Source organism: Lolium perenne, chromosome 4, assembly GCF_019359855.2.
Source record: "Lolium perenne isolate Kyuss_39 chromosome 4, Kyuss_2.0, whole genome shotgun sequence".
NCBI lineage: Eukaryota > Viridiplantae > Streptophyta > Magnoliopsida > Poales > Poaceae > Lolium > Lolium perenne.
Window position 1 is genome coordinate 76,440,457 of NC_067247.2, and position 19,091 is coordinate 76,459,547.

General features: G+C 41.5%; 1 protein-coding gene across 1 annotated transcript; it reads left to right on the top strand.

The window, feature by feature from the left end:
* The first annotated feature begins 223 nt into the window (after positions 1-223).
* Positions 224-1,225, top strand: LOC127293010 (uncharacterized). Its single transcript, XM_071829028.1, has 5 exons — positions 224-396; positions 476-586; positions 688-757; positions 864-971; positions 1,063-1,225. Exons 1-5 carry the CDS (start codon positions 224-226, stop codon positions 1,222-1,224), a joined length of 624 nt encoding a protein of 207 aa, XP_071685129.1. The 3' UTR covers position 1,225.
* The last annotated feature ends 17,866 nt before the right edge of the window (positions 1,226-19,091 follow it).

Here is a 19,091-nt window from a genome sequence, read left to right on the forward strand (position 1 = left end):
TGTATCTTAGAGATGAGCATTACTTCCGGGGGGAAGACGAGATAAACCTTGAGTTAGAAGAACTGTTTCAGTTATTCAATCAAGACGCCCTCGACAAAGCTGTCATCGCTTGCTACCGCTCGTAAGTGATTTATTTGTGTAATTAAGTTTGTAGCTCATTCATTTGCACTAACAATTATCCTCATTATATTCTTTGTGTACGCTATACATTTAATTATGCAGAATGAAGAAGCTGGAATACAAAAGAGGCAAGCTCCTACCGCTGGGGTTCATAGACCCAAACACAGTTCATGAAGTTACGGTTCGACGGTACCCCAAGGACACAGAGGACAACATCGTAATGTTTTTAGAGAAGCAAGCAGACAAAGAGGATATATTCTTTCCCTACAACTTTAAGTGAGTGTTATATATAACATACATTATGCTTGTGCACCTTCCACTTTATTCTCGTAATCATTAAGCTATGCTTGTGCAGTTTCCACTTTATTCTCCTAATCATTGATCTTCACCTTGGAGTCGTAAACGTTATGGACTCGAAACGTAAAGAATATGCGGAATGGGCGGACATGGCTGCCATCCTCCAGAGGTAGTTTCAATCAATTTCGTATTGGCATCTTCATCTGCTCTAATTCGAAGATATCATCAACTAATCAATTACTCATTTACTCATTATTTTTTATCGGGCAGGGCTTGGAAACGGTTCATCAATACTGTTCCGGGTGAATGGAAACCGGAGCTTACATTTAGAGATTACCCTGTAAGTAGTACTATATATATAGCTATGTCCGTGAAACTTTATATATGATATTTACTTTCAATACGATGCTTGATTATTAGTTTGATCGAACTATTTTTTCGTAAAGTGTATGAGGCAGGAAAAAGGGAATAACTTATGTGGATACTACGTCTGCACCTTCATGCGTGACATGTCCTGTCCCAAGGGTGGGGATGCCCAAATACACCACACTCGTGTACGATAACAAATTTTCACAATTAATCTTAATTAGTACCATCTATTGTATTGAGTTCCATTCATATATTGATCTCCTTTTTTAAATATAGATGACACGCCTGCGGGACACTCTCATAACAGCGGATCAAATAAAAGCAATTCAAGAGGAAATCGCGGGATTCTTTATTACCGAGGTCCTTACCCCAGGTGGAGAGCACTATCGGAAGATCGTGACGTCGGACGATATTCGTTCAGGAAAAGTTGTATTGTAAATATGCATGCATTACGTGGTACGCGTGTTGACTATGTCGTGTACTGTTGACGATGTCTATATATATTCATGACGATTTTTTGTGGTTTCTTGAATGATATATATATGCATTGCTGAAACTCTGCCGCGGCAAGGGAAACAGACTGTTTCTCTGCCGCGGCAGAGAAACGCTGGTACAGCCGAAATCTGTGCCGCGGCAGAGAAATAGCAATTCTCTGCCGCGGCAGAGAAACATAGGCCCGGTTCGTACCACGAACCGGGACCAAAGCCCTTCCACCGCGAGCTCCCTGGCCGCACCACGTGTCGAGGCCTTTAGGCCCGGTTTATGTTTGAACCGGGACTAAAGGGTACCCCCTTTAGTCCCGCCTTGTTGGTCCCGGTTCGGGAACCGGGTCTAAAGGCCCAAATGGACCGGGCCTATTGCCCCGTTTTCCACTAGTGTGGAGAGTAGAGGAGCTGTAGTGCTGCTGTTGGCGCCATTGGCTCGCCTTTTTGTTTGACGGAGCGACGGCGCCATTGCCGATACGCGAGACTATCTGGGTTTTACGATTGCGAGAAGATCGCAGTGATCTGCTATGGATCTGCCTGTTCTGCTTTATTAGTGGGACAGCAGCTTGTCCGACTGGACTTGCCATCCGGAGCACATCGGAGTTGTATTCGATTTCCAAGTAGACCACCGTCTGGCTCGGGCCTACTCGGATTATGCGCTGCAGTACATACTGAATCCCTGCAAGGTTGCATCGCTGTGCTCCTTGATCAATCGCTGACGGCGGCGCCTGAAAATCAAGGATGGTAATGCACAGACGTCGTTACCATTGATCATATATGGGAATATCGAATTACTGGTACATGTGTAAGCAATAGAAGAATCTGTGCATCGAGTAAACAACGAATATTTAGGATTTATCTAATAAATACTTGGTATTGTAAGTGTTGAAATTGGTGTTTGATTAATGGACGGGACTACGCGACGGCACCGCACGCGTACCCTTTCCGTGCGACGGTTTGCCAGCTAGTCGTTTCCGCCCAAGTTAAGTGTTATGATGGACACGGACCACATTGCATGCACCCGCACACACCACCGCACACATGCACCTGGCTACATGTGAGTATTAAAAACAAGCTCAAAAAGGTGCATACAACTATAGCTCTTACAAATTACGAGTAGAGATTTTAAAGTCACAATTCACAACCACAATTATTTTGGCGGCAATACATCAGAAATCTGGTAGCTAGGTGCTGTTAATCTGGCAGCTATGACGACATGCGAATCTGTCAGCTAGGCGCTGGGAATCTGGCAGCCCTAACACAATACTACCTCCGTTTCAAGGAATAAGGCGTCCTCGTTTTACGAGTTTTTTGTTTGACCAAGAATTACTTTAAATAGATAAATATTATTTGTATGAAATTAGTATCATTAAAAAGTGCTTTTCAATACGAATCAAACGATACTATATAGATATAATATAATCAAGATTTTGTTGCTTAATTTTTATGGTCAAAATTCGTCTTAAAATACGCGTGCGCCTTATTCCTTGAAACGGAGGTAGTAGTACTAACAAGTCACTAGTCAATGATCATTTAGCAGCTAGGCATTATAACCTGGCAGCCATAAAAAATAATTCGGCAGTCAATCAAGATGAACTTGGCAATTAGGTACCAATTAACTTTAGCTATATATGCACGTCTCATTTTTTTTTTTTTTTGCAATAGTACCGTAGCAAAAAAAATGCTAGCTAGAATTAGTACCTAATTACCAGGTTAATTTCACCAAGTAGCCAAATTTGTATTGCATGATTTCCTAAATTGTCATTGTCACTGACTAGTTAGTGTACCGGTATTATATTGATAGTAGTATTTGACAAATTCTAGCGGTATAGCTCCCAAATTCCTAATGTGTAGCTGCCAGATTTGAATGCGTAGATGCCAACAAATTCTCTATTGAAATTGAGATGAATTCTTTGTCCCCAAATTTTTTTTGGAAACCATGCAACAAGGGAATACTCACAGAATATTATACAAAAAAAGCCTTCACCAGAATCTCAGCAGAAAAATCAGCAAAACAAGATGTAGTACGAGGGGAAAAATCCGGGTCCATGAGACTCTTGTCGGCGTGCTCATCGTCGGTGTCGTGCTCACCGCTCTGTGATTATGCACCTCCTCTTTAGCACTTGCCAGGTTCGCGCCCGTCAACGGCGGCCTGGCGGAACCCTGCCCCCATCGGTGTGTTCCCGACAGCGGCGGCCTCCGCCAGCGCGTTCCCGACGGCGGCAGCCTCGCCCGTGCACGACGACAGCGGCCTCGAAGCCAGCCGGAGGCGGCCTCCAGAGGCGAGTTCCCGGCGGCGGTGGCCTCCCTCGACGCCAGCGCGATGGCGGCGGCTGATGTCTACTCACGCTTCTTTTCCTGTAGACAGTGTTGGGCCTCCAAGAGCAGAGGTTTGTAGAACAGCAGCAAGTTTTCCCTTAAGTGAATCACCCAAGGTTTATCGAACTCAGGGAGGAAGAGGTCAAAGATATCCCTCTCAAGCAACCCTGCAATCACGATACAAGAAGTCTCTTGTGTCCCCAACACACCCAATACACTTGTCAGATGTATAGGTGCACTAGTTCGGCGAAGAGATAGTGAAATACAAGTAATATGGATGGATATGAGTGGTAATAGCAATCTGAATAAAATATGACAGCAAGCAAACATGTAGCAAAACAGTAAATAAACGGAGATTCGATGTTTGGAAACAAGGCCTAGAGATCATACTTTCACTAGTGGACACTCTCAACATTGATCACATAACTGAAACTACTCTACACTCTCTTCTTGGATAACAAACACCATTCATTGTGTAGGGCTACAAGAGCACCTCAATGCCGGAGTTAACAAGCTCCACAACATCCGGAGTTTATATTTAAGTAACCTTAGAGTGCATGATAGACCATTGCAATTATAACGAGTACTAACATAGCATACACACTGTCAATAATAGCTATGAAAGGGGGAATATATCGCATCAATACTATCATAGTAATAGTTAACTTCATAATCTACAATAGATCACAATCATAGCTTATACCAAGTACTACATGATGCACACACTGTCAACATTACATCATGGAGTAGGAATAGACTACTTTAATAACATCACTAGAGCAGCACATAGATGATATTCAACTAGATCACAAAGAGAGAGATGAACCACATAGCTACGGTAGAGCCCTCAGCCTCGGGGGAGAACTACTCCCTCCTCATCATGGGAAGCAGCTATGGCGATGAAGATGGCGGTGGTGTCGATGGAGATGACCCCGGGGGCAATTTCCCGTCCCGGCAGCATGCCGGAACAGAGACTTCTGTCCCCCGAATCTTGTCTTCGCGATGGCGGCGGCTCTGGAACTTTTCTCGTATCGTGGCTTATTCGTCTCGATGTTTTAGGTCGGGAAGGCTTAAATAGGCGAAGAGTCGGAGTCGGAGGGGCCACGGGGGCTCCACACACCAGGGGGCGCCCCCCCTTGGCCGCGCCACCACCACGTGTGGGGCCTCCAGGGCTCCCCTCTGGTCCCTCTCTGGTGCTCTGGAAGCCTCCTTGAAATATAAGATCATGGGCGTTGATTTCGTCCAATTCCGAGAATATTTCCTGACTAGGATTTCTGAAACCAAAAACAGCAGAAAACAGGAACTGGCACTTCGGCATCTCGTTAATAGGTTAGTTCCGGAAAATGCATCAAAATGATATAAAGTGTGAACAAAACATGTAGGTATTGTCATAAAATAAGCATGGAACATCAGAAATTATAGATACGTTGGAGACGTATCAGCATCCCCAAGCTTAGTTCCTACTCGTGCTCGAGTAGGTAAATGATAACAAATATAATTTCTGAAGTGACATGCTACCAACATAATCTTGATCATACTATTGTAAAGCATATGAGATGAATGCAGCGATTCAAATCAATGGTAAAGACAATGAGTAAACAACTGAACCATATAGCAAAGACTTTTCATGAATAGTACTTTCAAGACAAGCATCAATAAGTCTTGCATAAGAGTTAACTCATAAAGCAATAAATTCAAAGTAAAGGCATCGAAGCAACACAAAGGAAGATATAAGTTTCAGCAGTTGCTTTCAACTTCAACATGTATATCTCATGGATAATTGTCAACACAAAGTAATATAATAAGTACAATAAGCAAGCATGTAAGAATCAATGCACAGTTGACACAAGTGTTTGCTTCTAAGATGGAAGGAAGTAGGTAAACTGACTCAACATAAAAAAGTAGAAGAATGGCCCTTCGCAAAGGGAAGCATGGATTGCTATATTTGTGCTAGAGCTTTTATTTTGAAAACAAGAAACAATTTTGTCAATGGTTGTAATAAAGCATATGTGTTATGTATAAGATATCATATAAGTTGCAAGCCTCATGCATAGATTACCAATAGTGCCCGCACCTTGTCCTATTAGCTTGGATTTACATGGATTATCATTGCATAACATATGTTTTAACCAAGTACCACAAAGGGGTACCTCTATGCCGCCTGTACAAAGGTCTAAGGAGAAAGCTCGCATTGGATTTCTCGCTTTTGATTATTCTCAACTTAGACATCCATACCGGGACAACATAGACAACAGATAATGGACTCCTCTTTAATGCATAAGCATTCAACAACAAATAATATTCTCATAAGAGATTGAGGATTGTTGTCCAAACTGAAACTTCCACCATGGATCATGGCTTTAGTTAGCGGCCCAATGTTCTTCTCTAACAATATGCATACTCAAACCATTCAACTCATGATAAATCAACCTTACTTCAGACAAGACGAACATGCATAACAACTCACATGATATTCAACAGAGGTGAAATAGTTGATGGCGTCCCCAGAAACATGGTTATCGCTCAACAAGAAACTTATTAGGAAATAAGATACATAAGTACATATTCAATACCACAATAGTTTTTAAGCTATTTTCCCCATGAGCTATATATTGCAAAGACAAAGAATGAAATTTTAAAGGTAGCACTCAAGCAATTTACTTTGGAATGGCAGAGAAATACCATGTAGTAGGTAGTATGGTGGACACAAATGGCATAGTTTTTGGCTCAAGGATTTTGGATGCATGAGAAGTAATCCCTCTCAATACAAGGCTTAGGCTAGCAAGGTTGTTTGAAGCAAACACAAGTATGAACCGGTACAGCAAAACTTACATAAGAACATATTGCAAGCATTATAAGACTCTACACTGTCTTCTTTGTTGTTCAAACCCTTACCAGAAAATATCTAGACGTTAGAGAGACCAATCATGCAAACCAAATGTCAACAAGCTCTACGGTATTTCTTCACTAATAGGTGCAAAGTACATGATGCAAGAGCTTAAACATGATCTATATGAGCACAACAATTGCCAAGTACCAAATTATTCAAGACATTATACCAATTACCACATGTAGCATTTTCTGTTTCCAACCATATAACAATTAACGAAGCAGTTTTAACCTTCGCCATGAACATTAAGAATAAAGCTAAGAACATATGTGTTCATATGCAAAAGCGGAGCGTGTCTCTCTCCCACACAATGAATGCTAGGATCCAATTTTATCCAAACAAAAAAAAACAAGAACATAAAGACGCTCCAAGTAAAGCACATAAGATGTGATGGAATAAAAATATAGTTTCACTAGAGGTGATCTGATAATTTGTCGATGAAGAAGGGGATGCATTGGGCATCCCCAAGCTTAGACGCTTGAGTCTTCTTGAAATATAAAGGGATGAACCACGGGGGCATCCCCAAGCTTAGACTTTTCACTCTTCTTGATCATATTGTATCATCCTCCTCTTTATAGGGTTAGTGCATAATCAAAAATTCACATGTTCAGAGGTGACACAATCATTCTTAACACTTCTGGACATTGCCCAAAGCTACTGAAAGTTAATGGAACAAAGGAATCCATCCAACATAGCAAAAGAGGCAATGCGAAATAAAAGGCAGAATCTGTCAAAACAGAATAGTCCGTAAAGACGAATTTTTCTAGGGCACTAAACTTGCTCAGATGAGAAAACTCAAAACTAATTAAAGTTCCGTACATATCTGAGGATCACGCACGTAAATTGGCAAATTTTTCTGAGTTACCTACAGAGAACCCTGCCCAAATTCGTGACAGCAAGAAATCTGTTTCTGCGCAGTAATCCAAATCTAGTATCAACCTTCTATTAGAGACTTCACTTGGCACAACAATGCAATAAAATAAAGATAAGGAGAGGTTGCTACAGTAGTAACAACTTCCAAGACACAACAAAACAGTAGCAAAATAAAAACATGGGTTATCTCCCAAGAAGTGCTTTCTTTATAGCCATTAAGATGGGCTCAGTAATTTTAATGATGCACTCGCAAGAAATAAGAGTTGAAGTAAAAGAGAGCATCAAAAAGCAAATTCAAAAAAAATTTAAGCCTAACCCACTTCCTATGAAAAGGAATCTTGTAAATAAACAAATTCATGAAGAACAAAGTGACAAGCATAGGAAGATAAAACACGAGTAACTTCAAGATTCTCAACATAAAGACATGAAACTTAATATTATTAAGATGCATACAACCATGTTTCCCTCTCTCATAATAACTTTCAGTAGTATCATGAGCAAACTCAATAATATAACTATCACATAAAGCATTCTTATCATGAGTCTCATGCATAAAATAATTACTACTCCCAACATAAGCATAGTCATTCGTATTAATTGTAGTGGGAGCAAATTCAACAAAGTAGCTATCATTATTATTCTCATCATCAAATATAGGAGGCATATTGTAATCCCTAATTAAATTTATCCTCCATAGTAGATGGCACCAAAATACCACTATCATTATAATTATCATAAATAGGAGGCAAAGTATCATCAAAGAAAATTTTCTCCTCCATGCTTGGGGGACTAAAAATATCATGCTCATCAAACCCAGCTTCCCCAAGCTTAGAATTTTCCATAGTATTAGCAACAATGGTGTTCAAAGCGTTCATACTAATATCATTGCTACTAGCATGCAAATAAGGTTCCATAGGTTTTTAAATTTTCGCATCAAACAATCCATGTCTTAACTCAGGAAATAGATTAAAAAGCTCACAGTTATTTTCCATTATGCCTAACTAGTGAAAAACAAGAAACAAAAAGATGCAATTGCAGGATCTAAAGGAAATAGCTTCGATCACTCACACACCGGCAACAATGCTAGGAAATAGCTTAGTAGTCGGAGGATGTGAATACCTTTTACCTTACCTCCCCGACAACGGCGCCAGAAAATAGCTTAGTTGTCGGGGACCGGAGTGTGAGTGCCTTTTACCTATCCTCCCCGGCAACGGCGCCAGAAAATAGCTTGATGTCTACTCACGCTTCTTTTCCTGTAGACAGTGTTGGGCCTCCAAGAGCAGAGGTTTGTAGAACAGCAGCAAGTTTTCCCTTAATTGAATCACCCAAGGTTTATCGAACTCAGGGAGGAAGAGGTCAAAGATATCCCTCTCAAGCAACCCTGCAATCATGATACAAGAAGTCTCTTGTGTCCCCAACACACCCAATACACTTGTCAGATGTATAGGTGTGATACGTCTCCGACGTATCGATAATTTCTTATGTTCCATGCCACATTATTGATGATATCTACATGTTTTATGCATACTTTATGTCATTATTATGCATTTTCCGGAACTAACCTATTGACGAGATGCCGAAGGGCCAGTTGATGTTTTCTGCTGCTTTTGGTTTCAGAAATCCTAGTAAGGAAATATTCTCGGAATCGGACGAAATCAACGCTGAAGATCTTAGAATCCCCGGAAGCATCCAGAACACACGAGAGAGGCCAGAGGGGGGCCACAGGCCCACCAGAGCATAGGCTGGCGCGGCCTAGGGGTGGCCCACGCCCACCTATGGTGTCGCCGCCTCTTCGACCCTCCGACTCCGCATCTTCGCCTATATAAAGGTCCCAGACCTAAAACCTCGAGACGGAAAAGCCACGGTACGAGAAACCTTCCAGAGCCGCCGCCATCGCGAAGCCAAGATCTGGGGGACAGGAGTCTCTGTTTCGGCACGCCGCCGGGACGGGGAAGTGCCCCCGGAAGGCTCCTCCATCGACACCACCGCCATCTTCATCAACTCTGCTGTCTCCCATGAGGAGGGAGTAGTTCTCCATCGAGGCTCGGGGCTGTACCGGTAGCTATGTGGTTCATCTCTCTCTTATGTACTTTAATACAATAATCTCATGAGCTGCCTTACATGATTGAGATTCATATGATGATGCTTGTAATCTAGATGTCGTTATGCTAGTCAAGTGAATTTTACTTATGTGATCTCCGGAGACTCCTTGTCCCACGTGTGTAAAGGTGACAGTGTGTGCACCGTGTGGGTCTCTTAGGCTATATTTCACAGAATACTTATTCACTGTTATGAATGGCATAGTGAAGTGCTTATTTATATCTCTTTATGATTGCAATGTGTTTTGTATCACAATTTATCTATGTGCTACTCTAGTGATGTTATTAAAGTAGTTTATTCCTCTTGCACGGTGTAATGGTGACAGTGTGTGCATCCGTGTTAGTACTTGGCGTATGCTATGATCGTGATCTCTTGTAGATTGTGAAGTTAACTATTGCTATGATAGTATTGATGTGATCTATGCCTCCTTTCATAGCGTGAAGGTGACAGTGTGCATGCTATGTTAGTACTTGGTTTAGTCGTATTGATCTTTCATGCACTCTAAGGTTATTTAAATATGAACATTGAATTGTGGAGCTTGTTAACTCCGGCATTGAGGGTTCGTGTAATCCTACGCAATGGTGTTCATCATCCAACAAGAGAGTGTAGAGTATGCATTTATCTATTCTGTTATGTGATCAATGTTGAGAGTGTCCACTAGTGAAAGTATGATCCCTAGGCCTTGTTCCTAAATACTGCTATAGCTGCTTGTTTACTGTTTTACTGCGTTACTACTGCTGCGTTACTACTGCTTGTTTACTGTCCTGGGCAAAGCACTTTTCTGGTGCCGTTGCTACTGCTCATACTTATTCATACCACCTGTATTTCACTATCTCTTCGCCGAACTAGTGCACCTATTAGGTGTGTTGGGGACACAAGAGACTTCTTGCTTTGTGGTTGCAGGGTTGCATGAGAGGGATATCTTTGACCTCTTCCTCCCTGAGATCGATAAACCTTGGGTGATCCACTTAAGGGAAACTTGCTGCTGTTCTACAAACCTCTGCTCTTGGAGGCCCAACACTGTCTACAAGAATAGAAGCTCCCGTAGACATCAAGTACTTTTCTGGCGCCGTTGCCGGGGAGGAAAGGTAAAAGGCACTCATACTTCGGTTCCAGGTAACAGTACTTTTCTGGCGCCATTGTGTTTGTGCTCGAATCTATTTCCTTTAGATCCTGCAATTGCAACTTTTTGTTTCTTGTTTACACTAGTAAGGCATAATGGAAAACAACAAAATTATGAGAGAGCTTTATGAACTTTATCTTGAATTAGGACATGATGTGTTTGAAGAGAGAATTAAAAAAACCATGGAACTTTATATGCATGCTAATGGGAATGTTATTAATATGAATGCTTTGAACACTATTGTTGCTAATGCTATGGAAAATTCTAAGCTTGGGGAAGCTGGTTTTGATGAGCATGATCTTTTTAGTCCCCCAAGCATTGAGGAGAAAATTTACTTTGATGATACTTTGCCTCCTATTTATGATGATTATAATGATAGTAGTCTTTCGTTGCCGCCTGTTATGGAGGATAAATTTGATTATGATTACAATATACCTCCTATATTTGATGATGAGAATAATAATGATAGCTACTTTGTTGAATTTGCTCCCGCTATTACTAATAAAATTGATTATGCTTATGTGAAGAGTAACAATTTTATGCATGAGACTCGTGATAAGAATGCTTTATGTGATAGTTATATTATTGAGTTTGCTCATGTTGCTACTGAAAGTTATTACGAGAGAGGAAAATATGGTTGTAGAAATTTTCATGTTACTAAAACACCTCTCTTTTTGCTGAAAATCTTGAAGCTGCACTTGTTTTATCTTTCTATGCTTGTTGCATTATGCTTCTTGAACTTGTTTATTTACAAGATTCCTTTTCATAGGAAGCATGTTAGGCTTAAATTTGTTTTGAGTTTGCCTCTTGATGCTCTCTTTTGCTTCAAATACTATTTCTTGCGAGTGCATCATTAAAATTGCTGAGTCCATCTTAATGGCTATAAAGAAAGAACTTCTTGGGAGATAACCCATGTGTTATTTTGCTACAGTACTTTGTTTTATATTTGTGTCTTGGAAGTTGTTCACTACTGTAGCAACCTCTCCTTATCTTAGTTTAGTGTTTTGTTGTGCCAAGTAAAGTCGTTGATAGTAAGGTTCATACTAGATTTGGATTACTGCGCAGAAATAGATTTCTTTGCTGTCACGAATCTGGGCAAAATTCTCTGTAGGTAACTCAGAAAATTATGCCAATTTACGTGAGTGATCCTCAGATATGTACGCAACTTTCATTCAATTTGAGCATTTTCATTTGAGCAAGTCTGGTGCCTCAATAAAATTCGTCAATACGAACTGTTCTGTTTTGACAGATTCTGCCTTTTATTTCGCATTGCCTGTTTTGATATGTTTGATGGATTTTTCGATTCCATTGACTTTCAGTAGCTTTGTGCAATGTCCAGAAGTGTTAAGAATGATTATGTCACCTCTGAACATGTATATTTTGATTGTGCACTAACCCTCTAATGAGTTGTTCTAAGTTTGGTGTGGAGGAAGTTTTCAAGGATCAAGAGAGGGAGATGATATACTATGATCAAGAAAAGTGAAGAGTCTAAGCTTGGGGATGCCCCGGTGGTTCACCCCTGCATATTTCAAGAAGAGTCAAGCATCTAACCTTGGGGATGCCCAAGGCATCCCCTTCTTCATCGACAAATTATCAGGTTCCTTCTCTTGAAACTATATTTTTATTCGGTCACATCTTATGTACTTTACTTGGAGCGTCTGTATGTTTCTTGTTTTTGTTTTTGTTTGAATAAATACTTGTGTGGGAGAGAGACACGCTCCGCTGGTTCGTATGAACACATGTGTTCTTAGCTTTTAATGTTCATGGCGAAGGTTGAAACTGCTTCGTTAATTGTTATATGGTTGGAAACGGAAAATGCTACATGTAGTAATTGGTATGATGTCTTGAATAATGTGATACTTGGCAATTTTTGTGCTCATGTTTAAGCTCTTGCATCATATACTTTGCACCCATTAATGAATAAATACATAGAGCATGCTAAAATTTGGTTTGCATAATTGGTCTCTCTAAGGTCTAGATAATTTCTAGTATTAAGTTTGAACAACAAGGAAGACGGTGTAGAGTCTTATAATGTTTACGATATGTCTTTTATGTGAGTTTTGCTGCACCGGTTCATCCTTGTGTTTGTTTCAAATAGCCTTGCTAGCCTAAGCCTTGTATCGAGAGGGAATACTTCTCATGCATCCAAATCCTTGAGCCAACCACTATGCCATTTGTGTCCACCATACCTACCTACTACATGGTATTTCTCCGCCATTCCAAAGTAAATTGCTTGAGTGCTACCTTTAAATTTCTATCCTTCATCTTTACAATACATAGCTCATGGGACAAATAGCCTAAAAACTATTGTGGTATTGAATATGTACTTATGCACTTTATCTCTTATTAAGTTGCTTGTTGTGCGATAACCATGTTCCTGGGGACGCCATCAACTACTCTTTGTTGAATATCATGTGAGTTGCTATGCATGTCCGTCTTGTCTGAAGTAAGGGAGATTTACCGCTAGAATGGTTAGAGCATGCATAATGTTAGAGAAGAACATTGGGCCGCTAACTAAAGCCATGATCCGTGGTGGAAGTTTCAGTTTTGGACAAATATCCTCAATCTCATATGAGAAAATTAATTGTTGTTGAATGCTTATGCATATAAGAGGAGTCCATTATCTGTTGTCTATGTTGTCCCGGTATGGATGTCTAAGTTGAGAATAATCAATAGCGAGAAATCCGATGCGAGCTTTCTCCTTAGACCTTTGTACAGGCGGCATAGAGGTACCCTTTGTGACACTTGGTTAAAACATGTGCATTGCGATGATAATCCAGGTAATCCGAGCTAATTAGGACAAGGTGCGGGCACTATTAGTATACTATGCATGAGGCTTGCAACTTGTAGGATATAATTTACATAACACATATGTTTTATTACTACCATTGACAAAATTATTTCTTGTTTTCAAAATCAAAGCTCTAGCACAAATATAGCAATCGATGCTTTCCTCTTTGAAGGACCTTTCTTTTACTTGTATTGTTGAGTCAGTTCACCTATTTCTCTCCACCTCAAGAAGCAAACACTTGTGTGAACTTTGCATTGATTCCTACATACTTGCATATTGCACTTGTTATATTACTTTACATTGACAATATCCATGAGATATACATGTTATGAGTTGAAAGCAACCGCTGAAACTTAATCTTCCTTTGTGTTGCTTCAATATCTTTACTTTGAATTATTGCTTTATGAGTTAACTCTTATGTAAGACTTATTGATGCTTGTCTTGAAGTACTATTCATGAAAAGTCTTTGCTATATGATTCATTTGTTTACTCATGTCATTACCATTGTTTGGATCGCTGCATTCATTACATGTGCTTACAATAGTATGATCAAGGTTATGATGGCATGTCACTCCAGAAATTATCTTTGTTATCGTTTACCTGCTCGGGACGAGCAGAAACTAAGCTTGGGGATGCTGATACGTCTCCGACGTATCGATAATTTCTTATGTTCCATGCCACATTATTGATGATATCTACATGTTTTATGCATACTTTATGTCATTATTATGCATTTTCCGGAACTAACTTATTGACGAGATGCCGAAGGGCCAGTTGCTGTTTTCTGCTGTTTTTGGTTTCAGAAATCCTAGTAAGGAAATATTCTCGGAATCGGACGAAATCAACGCCGAAGATCTTAGAATCCCCGGAAGCATCCAGAACACACGAGAGAGGCCAGAGGGGGGCCACAGGCCCACCAGAGCATAGGCTGGCGCGGCCTAGGGGTGGCCCGCGCCCCCCTATGGTGTCGTCGCCTCTTCGACCCTCCGACTCCGCCTCTTCGCCTATATAAAGGTCCCAGACCTAAAACCTCGAGACGGAAAAGCCACGGTACGAGAAACCTTCCAGAGCCGCCGCCATCGCGAAGCCAAGATTTGGGGGACAGGAGTCTCTGTTCCGGCACGCCGCCGGGACGGGGAAGTGCCCCCGGAAGGCTCCTCCATCGACACCACCGCCATCTTCATCAACTCTGCTGTCTCCCATGAGGAGGGAGTAGTTCTCCATCGAGGCTCGGGGCTGTACCGGTAGCTATGTGGTTCATCTCTCTCCTATGTACTTCAATACAATAATCTCATGAGCTGCCTTACATAATTGAGATTCATATGATGATGCTTGTAATCTAGATGTCGTTATGCTAGTCTAGTGAATTTTACTTATGTGATCTCCGGAGACTCCTTGTCCCACGTGTGTAAAGGTGACAGTGTGTGCACCGTGTGGGTCTCTTAGGCTATATTTCACAGAATACTTATTCACTGTTATGAATGGCATAGTGAAGTGCTTATTTTATATCTCTTTATGATTGCAATGTGTTTTGTATCACAATTTATCTATGTGCTACTCTAGTGATGTTATTAAAGTAGTTTATTCCTCCTGCACGATGTAATGGTGACAGTGTGTGCATCCGTGTTAGTACTTGGCGTATGCTATGATCGTGATCTCTTGTAGATTGTGAAGTTAACTATTGCTATGATAGTATTGATGTGATCTATGCCTCCTTTCATGGCGTGAAGGTGACAGTGTGCATGCTATGTTAGTACTTGGTTTAGTCGTATTGATCTTTCATGCACTCTAAGGTTATTTAAATATGAACATTGAATTGTGGAGCTTGTTAACTCCGGCATTGAGGGTTCGTGTAATCCTACGCAATGGTGTTCATCATCCAACAAGAGAGTGTAGAGTATGCATTTATCTATTCTGTTATGTGATCAATGTTGAGAGTGTCCACTAGTGAAAGTATGATCCCTAGGCCTTGTTCCTAAATACTGCTATCGCTGCTTGTTTATCGTTTTTTGCGTTACATTACCGATGCGTTACTACGCTTGTTTACTTGTCTGGGCAAAGCACTTTTCTGGTGCCGTTGCTACTGCTCATACTTATTCATACCACCTGTATTTCACTATCTCTTCGCCGAACTAGTGCACCTATTAGGTGTGTTGGGGACACAAGAGACTTCTTGCTTTGTGGTTGCAGGGTTGCATGAGAGAGATATCTTTGACCTCTTCCTCCCTGAGATCGATAAACCTTGGGTGATCCACTTAAGGGAAACTTGCTGCTGTTTTACAAACCTCTGCTCTTGGAGGCCCAACACTGTCTACAAGAATAGAAGCTCCCATAGACATCAAGGTGCACTAATTCGGCGAAGAGATAGTGAAATACAAGTAATATGGATGGATATGAGTGGTAATAGCAATCTGAATAAAATATGGCAGCAAGCAAACATGTAGCAAAACAGTAAATAAACGGAGATTCGATATTTGGAAACAAAGCCTAGGGATCATACTTTCACTAGTGGACACTCTCAACATTGACCACATAACTGAAACTACTCTACACTCTCTTCTTGGATAACAAACACCATTCATTGTGTAGGGATACAAGAGCACCTCAATGCCGGAGTTAACAAGCTCCACAACATCCGGAGTTTATATTTAAGTAACCTTAGAGTGCATGATAGACCATTGCAATTATACCGAGTACTAACATAGCATACACACTGTCAACAATAGCTATGAAAGGAGGAATAGATCGCATCAATACTATCATAGTAATAGTTAACTTCATAATCTACAAGAGATCACAATCATAGCTTATACCAAGTACTACATGATGCACACACTGTCAACATTACATCATGGAGGAGGAATAGACTACTTTAATAACATCACTAGAGCAGCACATAGATGATATTCAACTAGATCACAAAGAGAGAGATGAACCACATAGCTACGGTAGAGCCCTCAGCCTCGGGGGAGAACTACTCCCTCCTCATCATGGGAAGCAGCGATGGTGATGAAGATGGCGGTGGTGTCGATGGAGATGACTCCAGGGGCAATTCCCCGTCCCGGCAGCGTGCCGGAATAGAGACTTTTGTCCCCCGAATCTTGGCTTCGCGATGGCGGCGGCTCTGGAACTTTTCTCGTATCGTGGCTTATTCGTCTAGATGTTTTAGGTCAGAAAGGCTTAAATAGGCGAAGAGTCGGAGTCGGAGGGGCCACGGGGGCTCCACACACCAGGGGGCGCCCCCCTTGGCCACGCCGCCACCACGTGTGGGGCCTCCAGGGCTCCCCTCTGGTCCCTCTCTGGTGCTCTAGAAGCTTCCTTGAAATATAAGATCGTGGGCGTTGATTTCGTCCCATTCCGAGAATATTTCCTTACTAGGATTTCTGAAACCAAAAACAGCAGAAAACAGGAACTGGCACTTCGGCATCTCGTTAATAGGTTAGTTCCGGAAAATGCATCAAAACGATATAAAGTGTGAACAAAATATGTAGGTATTGTCATAAAACAAGCATGGAACATCAGAAATTATGGATACGTTGGAGACGTATCAGCGGCCTCCCCCGGCGTGTGTTCCCGGCGGCGGCGGCCTTGAACCCAACTCGACGGTGGTGTGCTCGGCCTCCGCTGACGCGCGCAGCGGCGTGCTTGGCCTCGCCGGCCTCCCCTTACAAGCGCTTCTCGGCGGCGGCTTCCCCGGCGTATGCTCGGCCTCGGAGGCGTCGGCCTCCCCTGACCACGCTTCTCGGCGGCGGCTTCCCTGGCGTGTGGTCGACCTCGTCGGCGACCTCACGACAGGCGCATCCTCCTCGCGTGCTCCGCGGTGGCGGCGCCCAACCCCGATGCGTGGTGAGTTCCTCCTTCCTTGCCGCTCCGGCACGGCCCTCCTCGAACGTTCCGGCCAGGCTTTGACCGGTGGTTTTGATGAGAAAGAGAGAGAGAGAGAGAGAGAGCGAGATATTTTGCGTGGCTGATAGCACAGGGGTGAGCAGCTGATTTGACTGGTCATGTTATCCTTCGCGCGCCCTTTTGATGCAGCCGCGCAAATCTTGACGCTGTTGTGAAGTGTATATGTGGATTGCCTAGCCCTTTCCATCAGTTCGGACTTTTGGTTCAAGTGGCTAGTGCATGAAGCTTAACATGGTATCAGAGCCCCAGGTCTCGAGTTCAAATCCTAGCTTTCACATGGTTTTCGCAATTAAGCCTAAAAATTGTTGTTGCCCCCCTCTTTAGGCACCACTGTTTCGGTGTGCTCTTCTTCTTTCACGTGTTGACTTTCTCTTCTCTCGTCACACGCGAGTGGGGGTGTTGTGAAGTGTATATGTGGATTGCCTAGCCCTTTCCATCAGTTCGACTTTTGGTTCAAGTGGTAGTGCATGAAGCTTAACAGACGCAACCGTCGTGCGTTCGGCGCTTTCCAGTATCATTTCCCTTGATTAATACTAGTAGTAGTATAGAAGTTGCTCCGGGAGGTGCCGTAGGGAGTCATAGGAATTAAACCATAGTGCATATGAAAATGTCGCTTGCTTATGTGAAGCATCGTATGATATTATAGGGTAAAAATTACATAAATGTTGTTGAACGATGTTGCACATGTGCTTCCTTTGGTTAAACCGAAACAATGGAGGATCCGGAGGCATCGAATGAGTACACTACAATATAGTGCATGGAACGGAAGAAGAAGCGGCAAAACCTGAGACATAGATTTATTGGAATAAGTTAGACGAGTCGAGCAACATAGAATGCTACTAAATAAGTTGCTAAGCTCAGATGTCAACAGGCATAGCTACGCCATTTTTCTCCAAGCTAATTGTTTTGGATTTTGAATTTTCTATGAATTCTCATGGGACCGAGGAGGACCTCGAATCTTTTGCATTCTTCTTGATGTGGATATAAATAAAAGAACAATTTTGGATCCATGGTGTTTTTGTTGTACCACTTGTTGGGTGTAATATTATGGAACGGTGTTCGACGAGTGTTATGCCAATGACTTACGCACTACAACATGCAATGGTCTGTTGGGTCACCGCACTTTTACCTATGCCCACAATACAACTATTGACAGTGCCTTCTTGCCCTCATTTAGTTGGCATTGTTTTTACGGGTGGAAACGAAAATAACCAAAACAGTGTTCTCAGATCCAAAGATCATCAAGACCAAGCTACGTAACAAGATGTATGTGTTGGTTTTTCATGACTAATGATATGCGGGATTAATCGAGAGGTTTCAAATGTCTTGATCAATAAAATTACCGGAAGATATTTAAGAAAAAATGATAAAACGTTGACATTCCCGACGACTCAGTATGCCATTGCATCTTCAATATACTCCTTAAAAAAGTTTCATTATTGATTTGTTTTTAGTTCTGTTTATAGTTCATAATGTTTCTATTTATATTGTATACTATGTGATTGTGCAAGACTCATACATATTGTATTAACATCTCAGGATTATTTTGTTTTTTGCATCATTTTCTAGAGTCCCCCCTACCTCGAATTCTTTTCATCCTTCGCCACCAGCCAAGTATACTAATGATTTTGGACTTCATATTCGATAGAGTGACTATGCAAGTGAGCTATTGTTTAATGGATAAACTCTACAACTAAGTAAATACTAAATATGCTTTATTAGCTTTGATGTTTCGGATAAATAAAAACCATCGAATAACTCTAAATAATTTTCAGATACAAATATCTAGGTGTTATTTGACATACAATATCTTATACC

Bases quoted from the DNA above. Each gene is read 5' to 3' on its own strand.
- LOC127293010 (XM_071829028.1), top strand. From the start codon at position 224: ATGAAGAAGCTGGAATACAAAAGAGGCAAGCTCCTACCGCTGGGGTTC. The intron at 397-475 runs GTGAGTGTTATA...ATGCTTGTGCAG, and splicing joins TTCTTTCCCTACAACTTTAA to TTTCCACTTTATTCTCCTAA. The intron at 758-863 runs GTAAGTAGTACT...TTTTTCGTAAAG, and splicing joins TTACATTTAGAGATTACCCT to TGTATGAGGCAGGAAAAAGG.